This window comes from Hyaloscypha bicolor (genome assembly GCF_002865645.1).
Source record: "Hyaloscypha bicolor E unplaced genomic scaffold K444scaffold_53, whole genome shotgun sequence".
In the NCBI taxonomy this organism is placed as follows: Eukaryota; Fungi; Ascomycota; class Leotiomycetes; order Helotiales; family Hyaloscyphaceae; genus Hyaloscypha; species Hyaloscypha bicolor.
The window spans coordinates 2,471,205-2,488,022 of record NW_020194555.1 but is presented as its reverse complement, the minus strand read 5'-3'; the positions used below and the strand labels follow the sequence as shown (position 1 = coordinate 2,488,022).

General features: G+C 38.2%; 5 protein-coding genes across 5 annotated transcripts; 3 read left to right on the top strand and 2 right to left on the bottom strand.

Annotated features, from left to right (window-relative positions):
* Positions 1-5,627: 5,627 nt before the first annotated feature.
* K444DRAFT_525054 (uncharacterized protein) lies at positions 5,628-5,942 on the bottom strand (the record flags this gene model as incomplete). The annotated part of the gene is made up of 1 exon (XM_024874409.1): positions 5,628-5,942. A coding segment is annotated over one exon (315 nt), but the record flags the coding sequence as incomplete, so codon positions are not given.
* Positions 5,943-7,877: 1,935 nt separating this feature from the next.
* On the top strand, positions 7,878-9,828 carry K444DRAFT_610717 (uncharacterized protein). The gene is made up of 3 exons (XM_024879802.1): positions 7,878-8,456; positions 8,855-9,253; positions 9,372-9,828. Exons 1-3 carry the CDS (start codon positions 7,989-7,991, stop codon positions 9,522-9,524), a joined length of 1,020 nt encoding a protein of 339 aa, XP_024739589.1. The 5' UTR covers positions 7,878-7,988; the 3' UTR covers positions 9,525-9,828.
* Positions 9,829-11,943: 2,115 nt separating this feature from the next.
* Positions 11,944-12,958, bottom strand: K444DRAFT_610715 (putative Pre-rRNA-processing protein ESF2). Its single transcript, XM_024879801.1, has one exon. The coding sequence runs from the start codon at positions 12,939-12,941 to the stop codon at positions 11,997-11,999; it is 945 nt and encodes a 314-aa protein (XP_024739588.1). The 5' UTR covers positions 12,942-12,958; the 3' UTR covers positions 11,944-11,996.
* A 136-nt stretch (positions 12,959-13,094) lies between these two features.
* On the top strand, positions 13,095-14,975 carry K444DRAFT_610714 (putative succinate-semialdehyde dehydrogenase). The gene is made up of 3 exons (XM_024879800.1): positions 13,095-13,525; positions 13,576-14,460; positions 14,509-14,975. The coding sequence occupies exons 1-3, from the start codon at positions 13,121-13,123 to the stop codon at positions 14,620-14,622; spliced, it is 1,404 nt and encodes a 467-aa protein (XP_024739587.1). The 5' UTR covers positions 13,095-13,120; the 3' UTR covers positions 14,623-14,975.
* A 674-nt stretch (positions 14,976-15,649) lies between these two features.
* Positions 15,650-16,363, top strand: K444DRAFT_347709 (uncharacterized protein). The gene is made up of 3 exons (XM_024872078.1): positions 15,650-15,891; positions 15,950-16,011; positions 16,073-16,363. The coding sequence occupies exons 1-3, from the start codon at positions 15,796-15,798 to the stop codon at positions 16,245-16,247; spliced, it is 333 nt and encodes a 110-aa protein (XP_024739586.1). The 5' UTR covers positions 15,650-15,795; the 3' UTR covers positions 16,248-16,363.
* The last annotated feature ends 455 nt before the right edge of the window (positions 16,364-16,818 follow it).

The window sequence follows — 16,818 nt, the reverse complement described above, 5'->3', positions numbered from 1 at the left end:
TAAATTTAGTATAGAACTAATCTCTATTTCTCCTATAAGGTCCAGGGAAGCCCCCTCTAAATAGGAGGCCCTAATAATATATATATAATTAGTAATTTATAAGCCTAATACTTATAATATAAATAGTAATTAGTTATAAAGTTAAAGGGCTTCTAATTTCTCTAATTAATACCTATAATATCCGAGGTTTATTATATATCCTTAAGTTATATATAACTCTATATATATTATAGATTATTAGTAAATTCAAAGTTAATATAGATTATTATATAAATAAGAATACTTATATATACTATATTTTTAATTATATAAAAAATAATATCTAATATTATTTATATATTTAATATAAGCCTAATATTATTAATTCTTTTAAAATAGTTATAAAGATAATTAATTACCTTAATAAATACTTTATTAATTCTTATTATATATATAAAGCTAGATATAAATATAAGAAGCTATAAATAAATAAGATTTAGACTTTCTATAAGTTTAAAATCAAGTTTATTTATTTAGTAAATAAAGCTCAGATCTATTTATAGAACCGTTTTAATAAGCTATATAATAAGCTAATATTTCTTTTTTAAGAATAACTCATAAGCTAGTATTACTTTATTTATATATTTTATAACTTATATTATATAGCCTTATTAGTTAATTCCGAAATAAAAGTACTATAGACCCATAAAAGCCTTAGAGAATATATTAAAGCTCGAGCTATTACTATTTTTCTAATCTTTATTACTTCTAATATCTTTATATTTACTATTCCCAAGCTTTATATAATAACTTCTTATATTTTTATATTAACCCAAATATTTCTAATTATTAATAAGCTAGCTATTAAGAGAAAAAGTATTCCTGCTTTAACCTTAACTTGCTTTAATTACTTTTAGACTAGTTATATAGCCTATAACTATCTAGTACTAAAGTATATTACTAATATTAAGGAACTAGAGAAAAATAATAAGTTTATAAAGGCTAATATAAATAATATACCAGGAAACGAAAATATTTAGAAAAAGACTTTTTCTTAGATAAATTTAGAATTAATTTTATAAAAATTAACTTAGACTAATTAATAAGAGAACTATATTTAATTATATCCTATAACTTATCTTATAATAAATATTTAATTAATATTTCCTTTCTTACTAACTCTAGAATAAATAGTTTTATATTTATTAATATTTTCTTTATTATAGATATTACTATTTTTTTTAACCTTAAGTTCTAATATTTACCTAAGACTATTAATATTAAGAGATATAATAGCAAGCTAGGAATCCGTATTACTTATTTCTTAAGGATATATCTTATTATTAACTAGAAATAATAATATAATATTTCTTTATTAATTCTTAAGCTTGAATCTTATAATTTTATTCTCGGCTATAAGTAACTAGAATACTTTAAATTACTTCTTAATATTTAAAACTAATATTTAATATAGCCCGAGCTCTTCTTTCTATTACTCTCGGTTATATAAGAGATTTCTATATCTCAAAAAGCTTTATTTCTTGCCCCAAAACATATTTCTTATTCTAATTATTAAATAAATATTAAAGCCAGAAACTATATATTTTAATAAGAAGAACTAATAATAAGCTACTAGGAAATAAGCTTTTATTAAGAACTATAATATAGAAAATAACTCTATTACTAACTTCTTTTTATATACTAGCTTTATTAATAATATTACTTCTAAATATAATTTTACTAATTCCGAATTAGACCTAAAAAAAGAACCTAAACTAGTACTAGTTACTCCTATTTCTTAGAAGCCAAAAATTAAATACTTCTATAAATAGAATATTTAAAATAGCTATTACTAAATAGAAAACTCTCTAGCTAGTATTATTTATCTTATAAATATCCTATATTAGAAGAGATTATATATAGAAAAAAAGCTAATAGAAGCTCCTATTATTAAGATTACTAGTATTAGCTTTATAAATATATATTATAACCTTTAATAATCCGAGAATAAAGCCTTTACTATAAGCTTCTATAAGATTAATAGCTTCCTTAAATAATAAAGAAAGTTTCTTCCGGAAACTAATATAAAAAACCTTATTATTTCCGGATAATATATTAAGTTTAATAGGGCCTTTTTTAAGAAAGCCTCTAATATTCTATCTCTTTATTAGTTATATAATTATAAGATATAATTAGAAAAAGAAATAAAGAAATATCTGAAATATAATTCTTTATATAAGATAATAATAGCCAAATTAGAAGCTACTAAGAAATACTTTTTAGAGAATCTTAATAAGAGTTTTATTACTTCTAGTTAATTACTATTTATAGCCCTTATTCTTTTTATAAGAAAGTCTAATAAGAGCTTATAATTCTATATTAATTACTAGAAGCTTAACTAGATTACTTATAAGAACTATTATTCTTTCTTTCTTATTAATAAGATCTTGGCTAGAATTAGTAAAGCTAAAATCTTTATAAAGCTTAATATTTATTAGGCTTTTTACTAAATTCATATAAATTTCGAATTAAAGAAATTAATAATATTTTATATATATTATAAGATATATAAATATAAGATTTTACTTTTCGGATTAACTAATAAACTAGCTATTTACTAGTACTATATAAATAATATTCTATTTAATTATCTAGATAACTTTTATATAGCTTATCTAAATAATATCCTTATTTATTCTAATAATAAGTTAAAGTATAAACTTTATATAAAGAAGGTCTTTTAGTAGCTCTAGGATATAGACTTATAAGTAAATATTAAAAAATGCAAATTTTATATTATATATATAAAATACCTTGGCTTTATTATTTCTATAAATAATATTAAAGTTAATTCTAAGAAAGTTATTATTATAAAAAATTAGAAAGCTTTTTATATTATAAGAGAAATATAAGCCTTCCTGAAATTCTATAACTTCTATAAAAGATTTATTCGTAATTATAATAAGATTACTAAGCCTCTATTAAATCTTATATATATAGATATTCTCTTTTTATTTAATAAGGTTTATTAGAATACTTTTAAGAAATTTAAAGCCTATCTTATATTATTAGCCCTATTTTATTACTATAATCTAGAATAATAATTAATAATTGAAACTAATATCTTAAATAATATTATTACTAGTATTTTTTCCTAATAATATAGTAATAAGTAATACTCTATAATATTTTTCCTAAAAACTATAATACTTATAAAATATAATTATAAGATATATAATAAAGAGATACTTGCTATTATATAATCTTTAAATTAATAATACCCGGAATTTTAAGAAACTATTTATTAAATCCAGATCTATATAGATTACTACTTATTAGAATACTTTATAATAATAAAGAAGCTTATAAATAAATAAGCTAGATAAGCTAAAGCCTTAGCCAAGTACTATTTTATTATCTAATATAGATCTAGTAAATAAAATATAAAAACTAATATTCTAATATACTAAGATAATAAGATTATTTAATAAAATAAAGTAAAAGAGAAATATTATACTAAGGCCTTTTTTTCTTAAGACTAAGTTAACCTAAAAGTATTTCAGGACCTTAGTATTAAAGTTAATTTCCTTTTTATTCTCTAAAATAATAATAATAACCTTAATAAAATAAATAAGTTAATTAAACAGATCTTATAAAATAACTATAAAGCCCCCTTTTTATAAGTTCTCTATAAATAGGCTAAACGAGATAATACCGACTTTATTATAAAGAATAGATTATTATTTTATTATAGATAACTTATAGTACTAGAAAGATAATTATATATAGATTTAATTTATAAGGCTTATAACTAAGTTTCTATAATATATCCCGGTAAAAATAAAACCTATAAGCTATTATAGCTATAGTATTACTAGAAGAATATATAATATAATATTACTTAATATATCCATAATTACTAATTATATAGACAGGTAAATATCTCAAGAAATAAGACTCCTAGTTTACTTTACTCTTTACTAGTTCTAAACTACTTATAGTAATATATTATAATAGATTTCAAGTTAATATCTGGCTTAAAATCCGGCTATAATACTATATATATTATAATTAACTAATTAAATAAATAAGCCATTTCTATATCTTACTATAAGATAACTATAGTAAAGAATATAGTAAAGATATATCTCTAAACTATCTATTATTATTATAGCTCTCTAGCCTCTATTATTTCTAATTATAGTTCGTAATTTATATTAGTATTCTAAAAGGAATTTAATAGAATTCTAGATATAAAGTTAAAGCTATTAATAGTATATTACTTATAAATTAATAAATAGACAGAAATTATAAACTAATATATTAATTAATAATTATATTTATATATTATATACTATTAAGATAACTAGAATAAGTATTTACTAATAATTAATTATATTTAACTTACTTTCTTATATAGCTCTATTAGTATATCTCTATATAAACTCCTTAATAGCAGGCTTCTATAAACCTCTTTTAACTAGTTAATTCTAATAACCATATCTTAAGATAAGCTAAGTAAGATAAAGGCTTAATAGATTACTAGATAAATAGAAGATACTATAAAAAGAGATAAGGAAAATATAAAATAGATATAAAAAAGAATAGAGAAATATACTAATACTAAATATTACTTTATAGATTTCAAAATAGGAAATAAATATATATATTAATAAAAAGTAAAAGATATAATATTCTAGCTATAAGCTAGATTACTAAATAGCCAGGCCTTACCCGATCCTATATTAAGTTAGTAATTCCTATAAGATCAAACTACCCAAGAGTATTAAAAATTATAATATATTCTCTCTAGACTATTTATATAAGGCTACTAATAATCTATTACCTGGCTAGAAGAATAAACTACCTCTACTAATTCAAGTAATAATAGACCGAGAGTACGAAGTATAGGATATCCTGGTATTAAAGATAGAGCGGGGAAAGCTCTTATATAGGGTCAGTTAGGTTAGATATAATAAAGACCTTAACTAGTATCCGGCCTCTAATCTAAAATACTCCCCCTATAAGCTACGAGACTACTACTTGGCTAATTAATAATAGCCAGGCCTACTAAAGAAGCTAGTCGACTGGATACGAGCCTGGGAGAACGGAACGGAGAACTATAATGATTTGGATAATGATTCTATAATGCCTACCCGCTTGAGGACAAGCTTTTTCCAAGGGGGAAATAATGTTATGATTTCACGCTTTATCTGAGCCTGGCATCTGGCATTTGGCATCTGGCATTTGGTATCTGAGTATCTAGCATCTGGGGTCACATGATAGTTACACGTGACGAAGCTAGGGAAAGCTGCACTTTAGGAAATTTAGGACACTAAGCCCTATTAGGCCGAGCCACAAGCGAAGAACTATAAATACTTAAGGGACCTTAGCTCGAGACTTCCTTTCCTCCTTAGCTTAGTTTTCTCAATAAATAGTTCTCCTACAAGTGCCTTATCCATAGGCTCTCTTTATAGGTCTATAATATACTTAAGAGATTAAAAGAGGCCAATATTAAGTAATTAAAGAAAATATATACTATATGGTAATAGTTAAAAAGAGACGGTTTTATAAGACTAGTAGTAATATAGGAACTCGTTTAAAGTATAGGAGCCATAACTATTAAATATTAATATCCTCTACTTGCCTTATATATATCTATATATCTGATTATAGAAATACTTAATATATTTCAGGCTAAGAATATTATTTATATATCTAGTCGAGCTCGTAATAAATACTATTTCGGTATTAAGATTATTATTAAAGTATTTCTCTAATAGAATTTCCCTCTTTAAAATCAGGAATAATATAATTACTTCGCCGCCAGCGGATATAGTTTTAATTATAGTAAGTAATTCTCGATTATCTGGATCTGCCAAATAGATAGCTTTCGTATTAAGGTATATAATAATAAATTTTCCGTTTAAAACGCTAATACAAAAGCCAGTTTCGTCCATATTCTATGTATCTTTAAAGCAAATTCCATACTTCTCTAATACCCTATAATATTCCTGAAAATGCTCTTCCAGATCCTCCTTTCAATATACCGCCTTTCGCTCTTGTACTAGTATCTTTGTACGAAGGGTTTTAAACCATGATTTGTTCCGTTTAAACCATTATTGTACCCAGAGGCGGTTTACTTAATAGGTGGATGCGCTCTCCCCAAGGATCATATTAGCCGCCGCCCGAACCGTCTTAAAATCAGCTCTATGGCCTAAATAGACCAGGAAATTAATAAACTACTTCAGGCCCTTCTCCTGATCAGGAGTAAGTGTTTTATTGAGGCCCCCCTTGGTATTCTGTGGTAATCGGCCAGCGAGACGCGCTTTCCAGAGGCGTAATGGGACCCTAAATTAATGCGCAATCGCAGATTTTTTGACATGTGGGTTCCTGGCATAGAAATCGGAGGCCTGGGCCATCCTTTTCTCTTCTTCTGGGTCGAATTTGGCCATGGTATTGATATTTAATTAATTAAAATCGATATAATAGTAAAAAAAATTACCGTATCGCTGATTTTTGACCGTATCGCTGATACACACTAAACCCGCAGGGACGCAGGGGCTTTAGTGCAAGTCTTGACGCACGATTAGCCGGATTATACTAAGAACTAAATTATTTTAGCTACGTTAAAACTATATTTGAAATATAAGTAATTGCTAAATAGGCAAAATGGAGTTATTTATTATGGATTTTTTCTTTTTTTAAGGCTAAATAATCCCCTAAATAAGGGTATTTAGATTTCCTTTTAGGGGGGAGTAATATAACGACTAGTATAATTGCATAATTTGCCACGAATATTATACTAGAGGAAATGTGCCTAAAACGGGGCAAGTGAGCTAGAGACTAATAAAACACTACTAAAGGTCGAGGCATTCCCTTCTCCTTTACTCTCTAGCTTAGTATTTTCAATACATAAGATTCTCTGAACTTTGAGCCCCGACCATTACATTGATCCCGCCGTCACACATTGTCTAGATAGCAACGGAACGCCAGACAATACGGCTACGGACACTATTTGCCAAGGGGAGGGGCACGGCGCATCACTAGTGTCACGTGCTGCGCACAGGCGTATATATAGCTTCTTCACCGCCCTTAGGGCACCATATTCATACATATTTACACCAAAACACACACATTCCACTTCCACAGCTTGTCCAGGCCGTGACAACTAGAGCTTGAACAAGCAGAATATGGTGTTATCACCAATTATAAAGACTATTATTCGAATAATTGTTCGAATAACTGCAGTTGGAGGCGCGATTGCCAGAGTGTGGGGACAACAGGAAGCGATTCTAGTTGTCGCCAGAAATGCTGGGGAGATTAGGAATGTTGACGATGAGCGTTTGGCAGCAAGTCACACCGAATCACATGCCATTTCACTGGCTCGTGGCTGCTCACCTCACCGCCCAAAATATGCTGTATTAAGGGGCTTCCCAGCCTTCGATAATCAGAGAATCAAGGCTTCCAACCACCTGGATTTGACACGGCTGACAGCCGAGGGTGGACTAGAAGGGTTCACCAGCCAAACACTCACCCACTCAACCGCTTAAACCTGAATTTGGCCACGACAGTACTATAATTTTGAAAAACTAACATTGGAATCGGACTTTTTGGGGCATTTTATTTTCCATGTTCTGAGAAGTTTTGAGAATTTTCTAAGCACTTTGAAAAATCCATAAACTTTTGGTGTTCTGACAGGAGTATAAGTAGGCGGTTGAGTGGTTTGGGCGTTTGGCTGGTGAACCCTTCTGAGCCCAAAATCGACTTAGCGCGGCTCGCCTGAGGCTTGGCTGCCCCTGAATTGGAGAGCTGAAAAGGGTTAGCCTGCAAGTACCCCGCCAGCATCAAACGCCGTTCACCGCCAAAACTTCTTGCGTTTTGGAGCTCATCCCTTCTTCGATTACTTGAGATATTTGCTGTACGGCAAGTAAGTGTTCACATTTCGAGCCCCACTTACTCTGTGGTACCCCCCTTAGAACGTTGATTTATCGAAACGCCTTCACACAATGCGCCTCTCCCTCACCTCGCGCTGCCCAGTCTGCAGCAGCACGGAACATCTTCTTCGGTGTCAAGGCTGTAAGGTCCAGGCTTACTGTGGTCGTGAACACCAGGTCTCGGACAGAGATGCCCACAAGAAAGCGTGTAATAGTGTCAAGAAGGCTCAGCACACGCTCGATATCGAGGAGCAAAAACTACGTGCTCACCCAGGAGACTTCATGACTCCTCCGAACCTCTTTGAAGAGGGAGTGGGTCACTTTTGGGGTATCCACGAAACACGTCCTTACATGAGAGCTCGGTACGCACTGATTGAGAGTCTCTTGAAGATCCAGACATCCCAGGCTGTACAGTCGGCTCTCAATCATGCCTTGGACATGCTTCGTCTTTGTCGTGGTGACAATATTGGAGTTCGGGACTGTATTCCCGCAATGTTTTTGAGGTTGGGCAAGGACCAAGCATGCTATGATTTTATCAAAGTGGGTGATATTCTCTGAGCGCAACTTTCTTTTCCGTACGTGTCGAGAGTCGCTTTTCACTTCTTCAGACATGTTTCCAAAACCAACAACCCCTCCTCGCGGCGGACAAAAAAAGCGGCACCGATTGTCAATATCCCAAGTCAGAAGCGTACATTTGGCTGGGCATAGAGAGGCACGAATATATAGTACCCCTGTTGATTTCCGAGATAGCCGAGGAGGGAGGCTTTGATTCTACAATAAGTCGAGGGAACATTCGTAGGAAGTTTTCTTGGAATACCCCAAGTTGACTTGAGACATTGAGGATTCAATGCCGCCTTTTCTGTCCGCCGTCAGCGTTCAAAAGCCGCTCTGGCTCTCGAAATTATTCCCTCAATAGGCAATGCTAACTCCGAAAACAGTGGTATTTTACAACTGGCCAAGATCCTCACTACGATTGGGGTGACACGGACCTACCATTTCTTGATGTCAAGGATGCCGATTCCTTTGAGTCGGTCGAGCTTTACACTGGCACGTATGCCGACATTAGCTTCGTCGTGGCCGTCGCTCTAATCAAGTTCCGGCTCTTGTTGGATATCAAAGCTCTACAGAACTCAACAGTTCTCGGTGAGAAAGTCCCCCAAGAACTTCTAGACAGTATTCGTGGTCAACTTGTCAGTTCCATTGTTGCCGGAAACAAGGATATCATGCAGAATCAGGACCAGACAGTCCTCATCAAGAAGTTGGAGTCTCAGGTGGAAGAGCTTTTCAAAGCTGTCAATACTTCGAACAAGTATTTCTGGCCCGCTTTGCTTCGACCTGTAAGTGTTTGGAAGTAACGCTTTTCCTATTTAAAACTGCGTCATGAAATCCTCTTGAGAGGATGTCTTCTCCCGAAGCACCCCTGATTGAATGAGTGCTAACTGCCCGGTTTTCTAGGGCTCCAACCTCAACGCGCGACCCCAGATGTACAGCAAAGGGACAGTCGAACACATGCAACTGGTCCTTCAGTACTCTTATGCATCATGGGTCGAGACCCCTGGAGCTATCGATATGATCAAGGAGCTATCCAAGAAACATACTGGCAACTGATACTCTTTCGTTCGGCCTGGGCTTCAGGTGGGATTGAGCCTTGCGCTCCTTGTCTTGCGGAAATTTTAAAGTCCGAGATAGTTGGGGCTGGCTGAGTTTGGGTTGCGTCTCTGTATTCTGCTGGGAGTTGCCTCGTGGTGGCGTGGATGTCATTTGCTTGGGGGGTACGTCTAGAAAGATCCAAGTGCTTCACAGCCCGTGATGAGGCGCAAACTTGAGTCCCGAAATGAGGAGTTACTAGCGTTGCTGCAATACAAGAAGCCCAAAATGAATCTGGTAGCGGCAAATGTCATCTGTTTTCGTCCTGAAAAATGATGAAGTATATCATAGCCGACAGTCAGTATTAATTTCGACTGATTAAGATATGTTCTCAACGAGTAAGTTGGAAATCCTGTAAGATTGCCTCGAGCGAGCCATTTTCTATTGTTCGCGACTCGTTAAGCCCTTCCGAACTGTATCTCTATCTTGTCATATCATCCACATTCCCTTCCGAGTCGCCTCACTGTTCGTCTCTTCCCTTCTGACATGCCGAAACATCGCGCGTCATCAAGAAGGGACGTCCACGTCTACCTTGATGAGGATGACCCACGTGTCAGACGAACTCGTCGTGACTAGTCCGTAAGAATGTTGGTCATATCTACATAACAACTCATCCAGAAAGCTGGAGTGGATTCATGGGAACCAATCTAGCTGCAGAGGAAGATAAATTAGGGAGGCCTCTCCTGTGAACAGCCAGGTCAAGCCTAAACCAGAAAGAATACATCTCAGACGTTCTAGCTCCTTCTACAAAGACCTTTCAAACAAGTCGTCCAACTCAATGGCATGGATCTGCTTCATCCGACAAGTCTAATCGAGTCACCCAATTCCGACTGATTCAATGTCCTTCGTAAAACTCCAAGAATCACCCAGGTCGAAATTTCGCGAAGGCAAAGCAAATTTCCATGTGAATCTCTCGGCTCACGCAGTGAAATATTGCAAGGACTTGTTGCTCAAGAAGACGCAATGGAAACAGTCAGAATTGTACATCTTATAAATTCTCCGATCTGTGAACTTTTCTTTGTTTCCATCATACATCTCAACAAATTTCGAACTCATGATCTGCAACTATGGCGCAAGATAGTATCAACAACAACAAAAGCGAGACCGTTCAGGATATTGAAAGCGAGTTTCACGGCCACGAAGGACCTCCTTTTGACTCATGCATAGCTTGTCGAGCTGCACCAGGTACCTTACGGCCCCGTTTGGAACGCCAGTCGAGCGCACTCGACCACTACTTTCAGGAGATAGAGAGGACTGTGGAATATTTGACTCGATGTGTTGATCGTCTGAAGTATTTGAGAGAGGAGAATGTTGGTGTTTTCGACGATGCGAGAAAATATCATCAAGATAGAGCTGGGGAGGAACCTTTGCGAGGATGGGAAGTGAGGATGCTTGCAATGGTGGGAATGTTGAGGGACATCCAGGTGGAATCTCCACATGTGGCTCATCTCAATGTGTAAAGCACAGTTGTCACGTAATTGAAGAATCTGAAACTCTGAGTCTCCTGAATGCCTGGTTTGTCTGACATTGTAGATCCAAGTGAGGATGAGGGAAATGATTGTCAAATTTGAGATCGACGTTGGGCCACGTCCAAACTTGCCATTCAAAAAGGACTCTGAGCTATGAGCAAATATTGGAATAACGCCATACGACGCTCTTGCAGCTGAGCAAACATCTTATCGTGACACTAGACTAGTCAAACAACTTGAATTTGGCAACTATAAGAAGGTGATTTTCACCAGAACTGTGAGAATTACCAAGAGTTTGAACATTTTCAACCTATCAGCGCCTTTGAGAGACCACGGAAAAGACCGTGGCACTCAGATCTTCAACCACGACAACATCCTCTAGAGGTTGGTTTAGATTTATTGATGCAGATGGGAGGCTTTGTTGGCGTCACGTCAAAACAGGACTTCTGACGGATCTTGATCCTCGATTGCACCCTCTGCCGTGTAGCTGGGTCGAAGTATCCCAGGGGAACCGCATTTCCTGACCCGCTCCCAATTATTTGTGTCTGAGAGAAGAAATATAATTTAACACAACTTGTCTGCAAATGCACTTCCATTGTACTGGACACTTTACGAACATTCCGGGAACTTTGAGGAGCCTCAACACATGAAGACTTTCCGAGCCTTGCGCTTACAATTAAGTTGCATCGATACAGCTGATTACAATTATCAGACTTGGCAGGAAATCGACTCTACTGAGCAAACCCTGAGGTCAGATTGAGAAGAGCCGCATTCATGGATTCAAACGGAATTCACAAGCGTGGTGGACAATCGACCACTTCTTGGCAATGGCCCGCACTACTCAGCTCAATCGCTCGAGCAGTTAAATAAAAAATTCTGGTGAAAGCATAAGAAGAGAGCCTCAATGGGGAATGTCTTCCATTGCAGACCAAGGGCTGTAGCTATCAAGTCTGAATTGCTGTACCTAGAAGATTTTACTCAAGACCCTCTTGACCTGTTCTGGTTGATCCTCGGGTCGTCTCTTTAAAGCAACTGGCGTCTGCTTGAAATGCCTTGCCCGTTCTCCGCCCTTCTTCGTCTCTTTGTGAACGGGCTCACTGCTGCCCGCTTCTGCCTCTTTTCTTCTCTTCGCGGCCGTCTTAGCCTCCATCCCTTCCAGCATCTTCGCCCGCTCCACATTCTGTACGAATTCCTTATTTTCCTTCGTAGTCTTGCTGATCTCCGCTCTCATTCTGCTTGCTCGCTCTGCGTTCTCTGCCGCAATCTGCTCCGTCAAATTGTTCCACTTGAAGCCCTTCAAATAGAGCAGATTCCAGACGTCGTCATGATAATAAGTGCCCTTCTTTCCACCAATTGTCCTCGCATTCAGCAGCTCACAAGCTTGCTTCGCGTCGGCCTTATTGACAAATTCGACCCAGCCATCCACAAAGGACCGCTTCTTGTTCCCTCCACTGCGAACTCGACGGGTATGCGATGCAGGGTCTTCAGGCGTCATGAATATGCGATTTATCTCACCGTATGGTTCCAAGAGAGAGCGTAGTTTCGTAGGTTTCATGAATGGAGGAATTCGGGACAAGTAGACCACGCCGGATCGTTTGATTGCAGCAGCCGTCGCAACCAGATTCTTCTTCGTGAGAGGCTTAGAGATACCGGGCAGATCTGCAGCGCTTCGTGGCTTTGTATGCTTTTCCTTCCCGCTTTCTCTGGTCTTCGGCTTCTCCTTCTGTTCCTCTGGCTCGTCATCGCTGAATTCTGCATCCTCAGCATCGCTGGCAAGGCTCTCGACTTTCCTCCGCTTTGGACTCCTGCCGCCCTTTCTAAGATTATCGTCTTCGGAGTTATAACCCTGGCTCCCGTCCTCTTCGCCGTCCTCTACATCGAGGAAGTCGTTGTGCTTTCTTGTCGCCATTTGGTGTGGTGGTTGGTGATGAGGAAGTTTTCTGAGGCTGAGAATTTGAAATTTAAAGTTTGGCGCGGCCTGAGACCCCTGTAATCTTAGCGGGGCATGTCACCTACGTCCCAGTTTCATCCCACCTTCTTTGTTGACATCTTCGAAGTTCGAGAAGAGTTGACTCGACTGCATGCAAAATGTCTGTCGAAACGATTACGACCATCTCCCCTATCACGAACAAGCCAATCTTGACCAGAAATGGCGTTTCTGCGGCTGGTCTCAAGCTCCTCCCTGAGGTGGCAACAGAAGCTTTCCTCAGCTTCCGGAAGACCACTTTGGCAGACAGACAAGCAATTGTGAAAAAAGCACTGAAGCTTCTGGGGGACAAGCAGGATATACTGGCAAAAGAACTCACGGAGCAGATGGGACGACCGATTGCATACACGGCAAAGGAAGTGACAACAGCGGTGAAGCGAGGAGAATATTTGCTCAAGATCAGCGAAGAGACGTTGAAGGACACGGAGGGCGAGGCAGAAAAGGGATTCAAGAGATTTATTCGAAAAGTTCCTGTCGGCCCGGTTCTTATACTTTTTGCTTGGAATGTAGGTTCTTGGCACACCAAAGCTCATAAGACTTGTGCTAATAGCTCCAGTATCCATATTTGATTCTGATCAACTCCCTCATACCCGCCCTTCTCGCAGGCAATTCAGTCATTTTGAAACCTTCTCCTCAGACACCGACCATCGTCGAGCATATCACTTCCATTTTCGAAGAAGCCGGCCTCACCCAGAATGTCATACAATATTTCCACTGTGGTTCTCCTACTACAATAGAGTCGATTGTTAGGGATCCAAAAGTAGCTCTCATATGCTTCACTGGTTCTGTAGCTGGTGGTTTGGCTGTTCAGAAAGCTGCGGCAGACCGCATTGTGAATGTCGGTCTGGAATTGGGTGGCAAAGACCCAGCTTACATCCGATCAGATGTCGACGTCGCATGGGCTGCAGAGGAAATTGTGGATGGTGCGATCTTCAACTCTGGCCAAAGTTGTTGCAGTCTGGAACGCATCTACGTTGACGAAAAGATCCATGACGAGTTTGTTAAAGCTGTGCAAAGCGTTCTCAAGAACTACAAACTTGGCGATCCCTTTGATGAGAAGACGCACCTTGGTCCTGTTGTCTCGAAGCATTCGAAGGAGACGATCGAAGCCCATATCAAGGACGCACTAGAGAAGGGTGCAAAGGACGCCACTCCTGAGAATGATTCGTTTAAATCTCCCCCTCCTGACGGGAATTTCGTCAAGCCCACCCTTCTCACAAACGTCGATCACAGTATGATTGTCATGACCGAAGAAAGCTTCGGGCCTATTTTGCCAGTAATGAAAGTCAAGGGAGACACGGAAGCTATCAAGTTGATGAATGACAGCGAGTTTGGGCTTACTGCCTCTATATGGACGAAGGATGGTGAAAAAGGGGCTGAACTGGCGGAGCAGGTGGACGCAGGGACCGTGTTTGTCAATCGTTGCGATTATCCAAGCCCTGTAAGTTACACATCCCTTGTCTCAACTAAGTTACTTACAGAGCTGCAGGATCTTGCTTGGACTGGCTGGAAGAATTCTGGGAAAGGTGTTACTTTGAGCAAGTTCGGATTTGAGCAATTTGTGAAGCTGAAAAGCCTCCACTTTAAGGATTATCCGAAGTAACGGGTCACATGCAACGATGACTTTGCTCCATTGGCATAAGCCATAGGACCTTCAGCGGCACAAGGTCTCGGAAATGTAGCCCGGACATCGACGATCTTAAACGACGAAGGTATGATAGTACGAAACTGGGCACTACCTTCGCGATGGAGGTCTCTCCGACGTTGTGTTATAGAAGCTTATGCCTTCTAGCTGGCTCTAGAGTGGAAAACTAAAGTTGTTATGATAGCACAAGAAGACTTTGGTCGCCGACTCGTGCTTTGTCCCAAAACGTGGTTGTTCAACGGTCACCCCTTGCGGCCTTCGTGATTGGCTCCCTTCGACGCCATCCCTTGGAACCGCACCCTTGATTGTCCAACACGAAGCTCAAACCTTGCTCAGGAGATGAACAAAGGTCCAAAAGATCGCACAACATGATAAGCGCCTGCGCTTCTCCAAATTGTCGGTACCTTGCATACCCTCTCTCCCTTCCCGCTTATCGTTCCAAGAGGTTTCGAAACGATCTTCGCATGTTGACCCCTGCCTTCCAAAGTGTTCTACTATACAGAGGAACAGTTATACAATAACACCGTTCCCTGAGCCTGCTAATCTTCTGATTCTAGATATCCTGATCTGAATTGGTGTCACGATAGGTGGTGTGAGCTAACGAATGCGGAGTAGCTCACATTCCTTCCTGCCTTGGCTTATCAGCCATGGCGACGAATTCTTCGGCGCAAGGAGCAACCTCCTGCCACGTTATTTGAGTTGCTCCGCAACACAGAGAATGGTCGACTCGACGCCACAAGTCCATCTTATTGTAACACTGACTCTTTCTAATTAGATGAACCTTGAAAATCGTTGCCAGGGGCAGCTTTTTATCTCCACCTTCGACATGACGACTCATGTATATATCTTGACCTTTCCCCAGGTTTGGCTGGGAGCCATTTTCGTCTTCGACATCTTTGGTACTCTGTCAGCCACCATCATTTGAACCTGCCTTCCTTGTCTGTCCTTGCCGATCTAGGCCATTCGTCTTTCCATTGCCATCCGTTTTCCAGCAAGCGTCTCATTTTTGTACCTTTCATATTCCCCAATCTTGCGGTTTGCCATTCAAATCACACACTTTTCAACAGCTCCTTATATAATCCTTCGATCTCCTGTTGAAATATTCAAATTTACTCAACGACATCCAACCAGATGACGTGTTTCCAAGAAGTGATCTCCAAGATTCGGTCCAAATGCCGCAATACCCTCGGTCTGAAATCAAGTTCAAAACATAAACGAGTGGAAATTGTGGGCTCGCTTTTCCCTTGGAATATTTTATTTGAGATGTGACGCTGACTACCACCAGAGTGCTCCGTTCGACTTCAAAGAAGGGCCTGCAGTCAACTTTCCTGGATACAGCGAGGACGAGTAAGAGAGCCACCTGCCCGTTCAACATTCTGGGTTTGGATATCTGACAGGAATATTGCAGTATCTCACTCATGCGCGAGAAAGCCATTGCATCGACGGCAATCGTCGAAGATGGGGAATTCGACCTAGCCTCTCGAATACAGCGGCCACGCTCGAGAGCAAGTTCATTTGGTTGTGGATTGGGAGGACGGGTGGTTTATCACGCCAGAAGGCTTAGCAAGGGAAATATATATTGAAGACCGAACGGTAGAGCGGTTCGAGTGTACGGAGACTTGGAAGAGTATTCTTAACCATTCATAGGAGGTCGGGAGTTTATAGGCTTGGATAGAAGTCACTTGCATATTACAACTTGGAATTTGGTGTGTCAATTGTCATCCATTCTTATGGTTCTCTCTGCTGTCCAGGAAATTGACTCCAACCATTCCGCCCTTACCACCCCCGGGATATCAGAAGAAAAAGACGCCTTCCATGGCCAGAAATGAGGTAACCATCAGTCCTCCAGCTCAAACGCCAGAAACCGGGTGTCTATCCTTCAATCCTTCAATTTCTCCGCTACGACCCAGTCCTATCCATACAAATTAGCATACATTTCTGAAAAAGCGCGTCATGGCCCTCAAAGGTGAGAAAAGGAAGCATTCGTACCTCGATATTGTACGACGGGAATCCCATAGGGACATATTGAGGAGCCTTCTTCCATTTGGGATGGTTCATCGGGAGCTGGCCATCCAATATCTTACTCTCCTTGATGGACTCGTCGATAGCTTGACCGGGGACGAGGATAGGCTTGAGTGCGCGGCCCTCAGCAAT

What these genes read in the sequence shown, in the direction of transcription:
- K444DRAFT_610717 (XM_024879802.1), top strand. Translation starts at nt 7,989, where the DNA reads ATGCGCCTCTCCCTCACCTCGCGCTGCCCAGTCTGCAGCAGCACGGAA. An exon ending in CATGCTATGATTTTATCAAA is followed by an intron (nt 8,457 to 8,854) that starts GTGGGTGATATT and finishes CTCCGAAAACAG; the next exon opens with TGGTATTTTACAACTGGCCA. An exon ending in GGCCCGCTTTGCTTCGACCT is followed by an intron (nt 9,254 to 9,371) that starts GTAAGTGTTTGG and finishes CCGGTTTTCTAG; the next exon opens with GGCTCCAACCTCAACGCGCG.
- K444DRAFT_610715 (XM_024879801.1), bottom strand. Translation starts at nt 12,941, where the DNA reads ATGGCGACAAGAAAGCACAACGACTTCCTCGATGTAGAGGACGGCGAA.
- K444DRAFT_610714 (XM_024879800.1), top strand. Translation starts at nt 13,121, where the DNA reads ATGTCTGTCGAAACGATTACGACCATCTCCCCTATCACGAACAAGCCA. An exon ending in TTATACTTTTTGCTTGGAAT is followed by an intron (nt 13,526 to 13,575) that starts GTAGGTTCTTGG and finishes TAATAGCTCCAG; the next exon opens with TATCCATATTTGATTCTGAT. An exon ending in GTTGCGATTATCCAAGCCCT is followed by an intron (nt 14,461 to 14,508) that starts GTAAGTTACACA and finishes ACAGAGCTGCAG; the next exon opens with GATCTTGCTTGGACTGGCTG.
- K444DRAFT_347709 (XM_024872078.1), top strand. Translation starts at nt 15,796, where the DNA reads ATGACGTGTTTCCAAGAAGTGATCTCCAAGATTCGGTCCAAATGCCGC. An exon ending in AACATAAACGAGTGGAAATT is followed by an intron (nt 15,892 to 15,949) that starts GTGGGCTCGCTT and finishes GACTACCACCAG; the next exon opens with AGTGCTCCGTTCGACTTCAA. An exon ending in CCTGGATACAGCGAGGACGA is followed by an intron (nt 16,012 to 16,072) that starts GTAAGAGAGCCA and finishes GGAATATTGCAG; the next exon opens with TATCTCACTCATGCGCGAGA.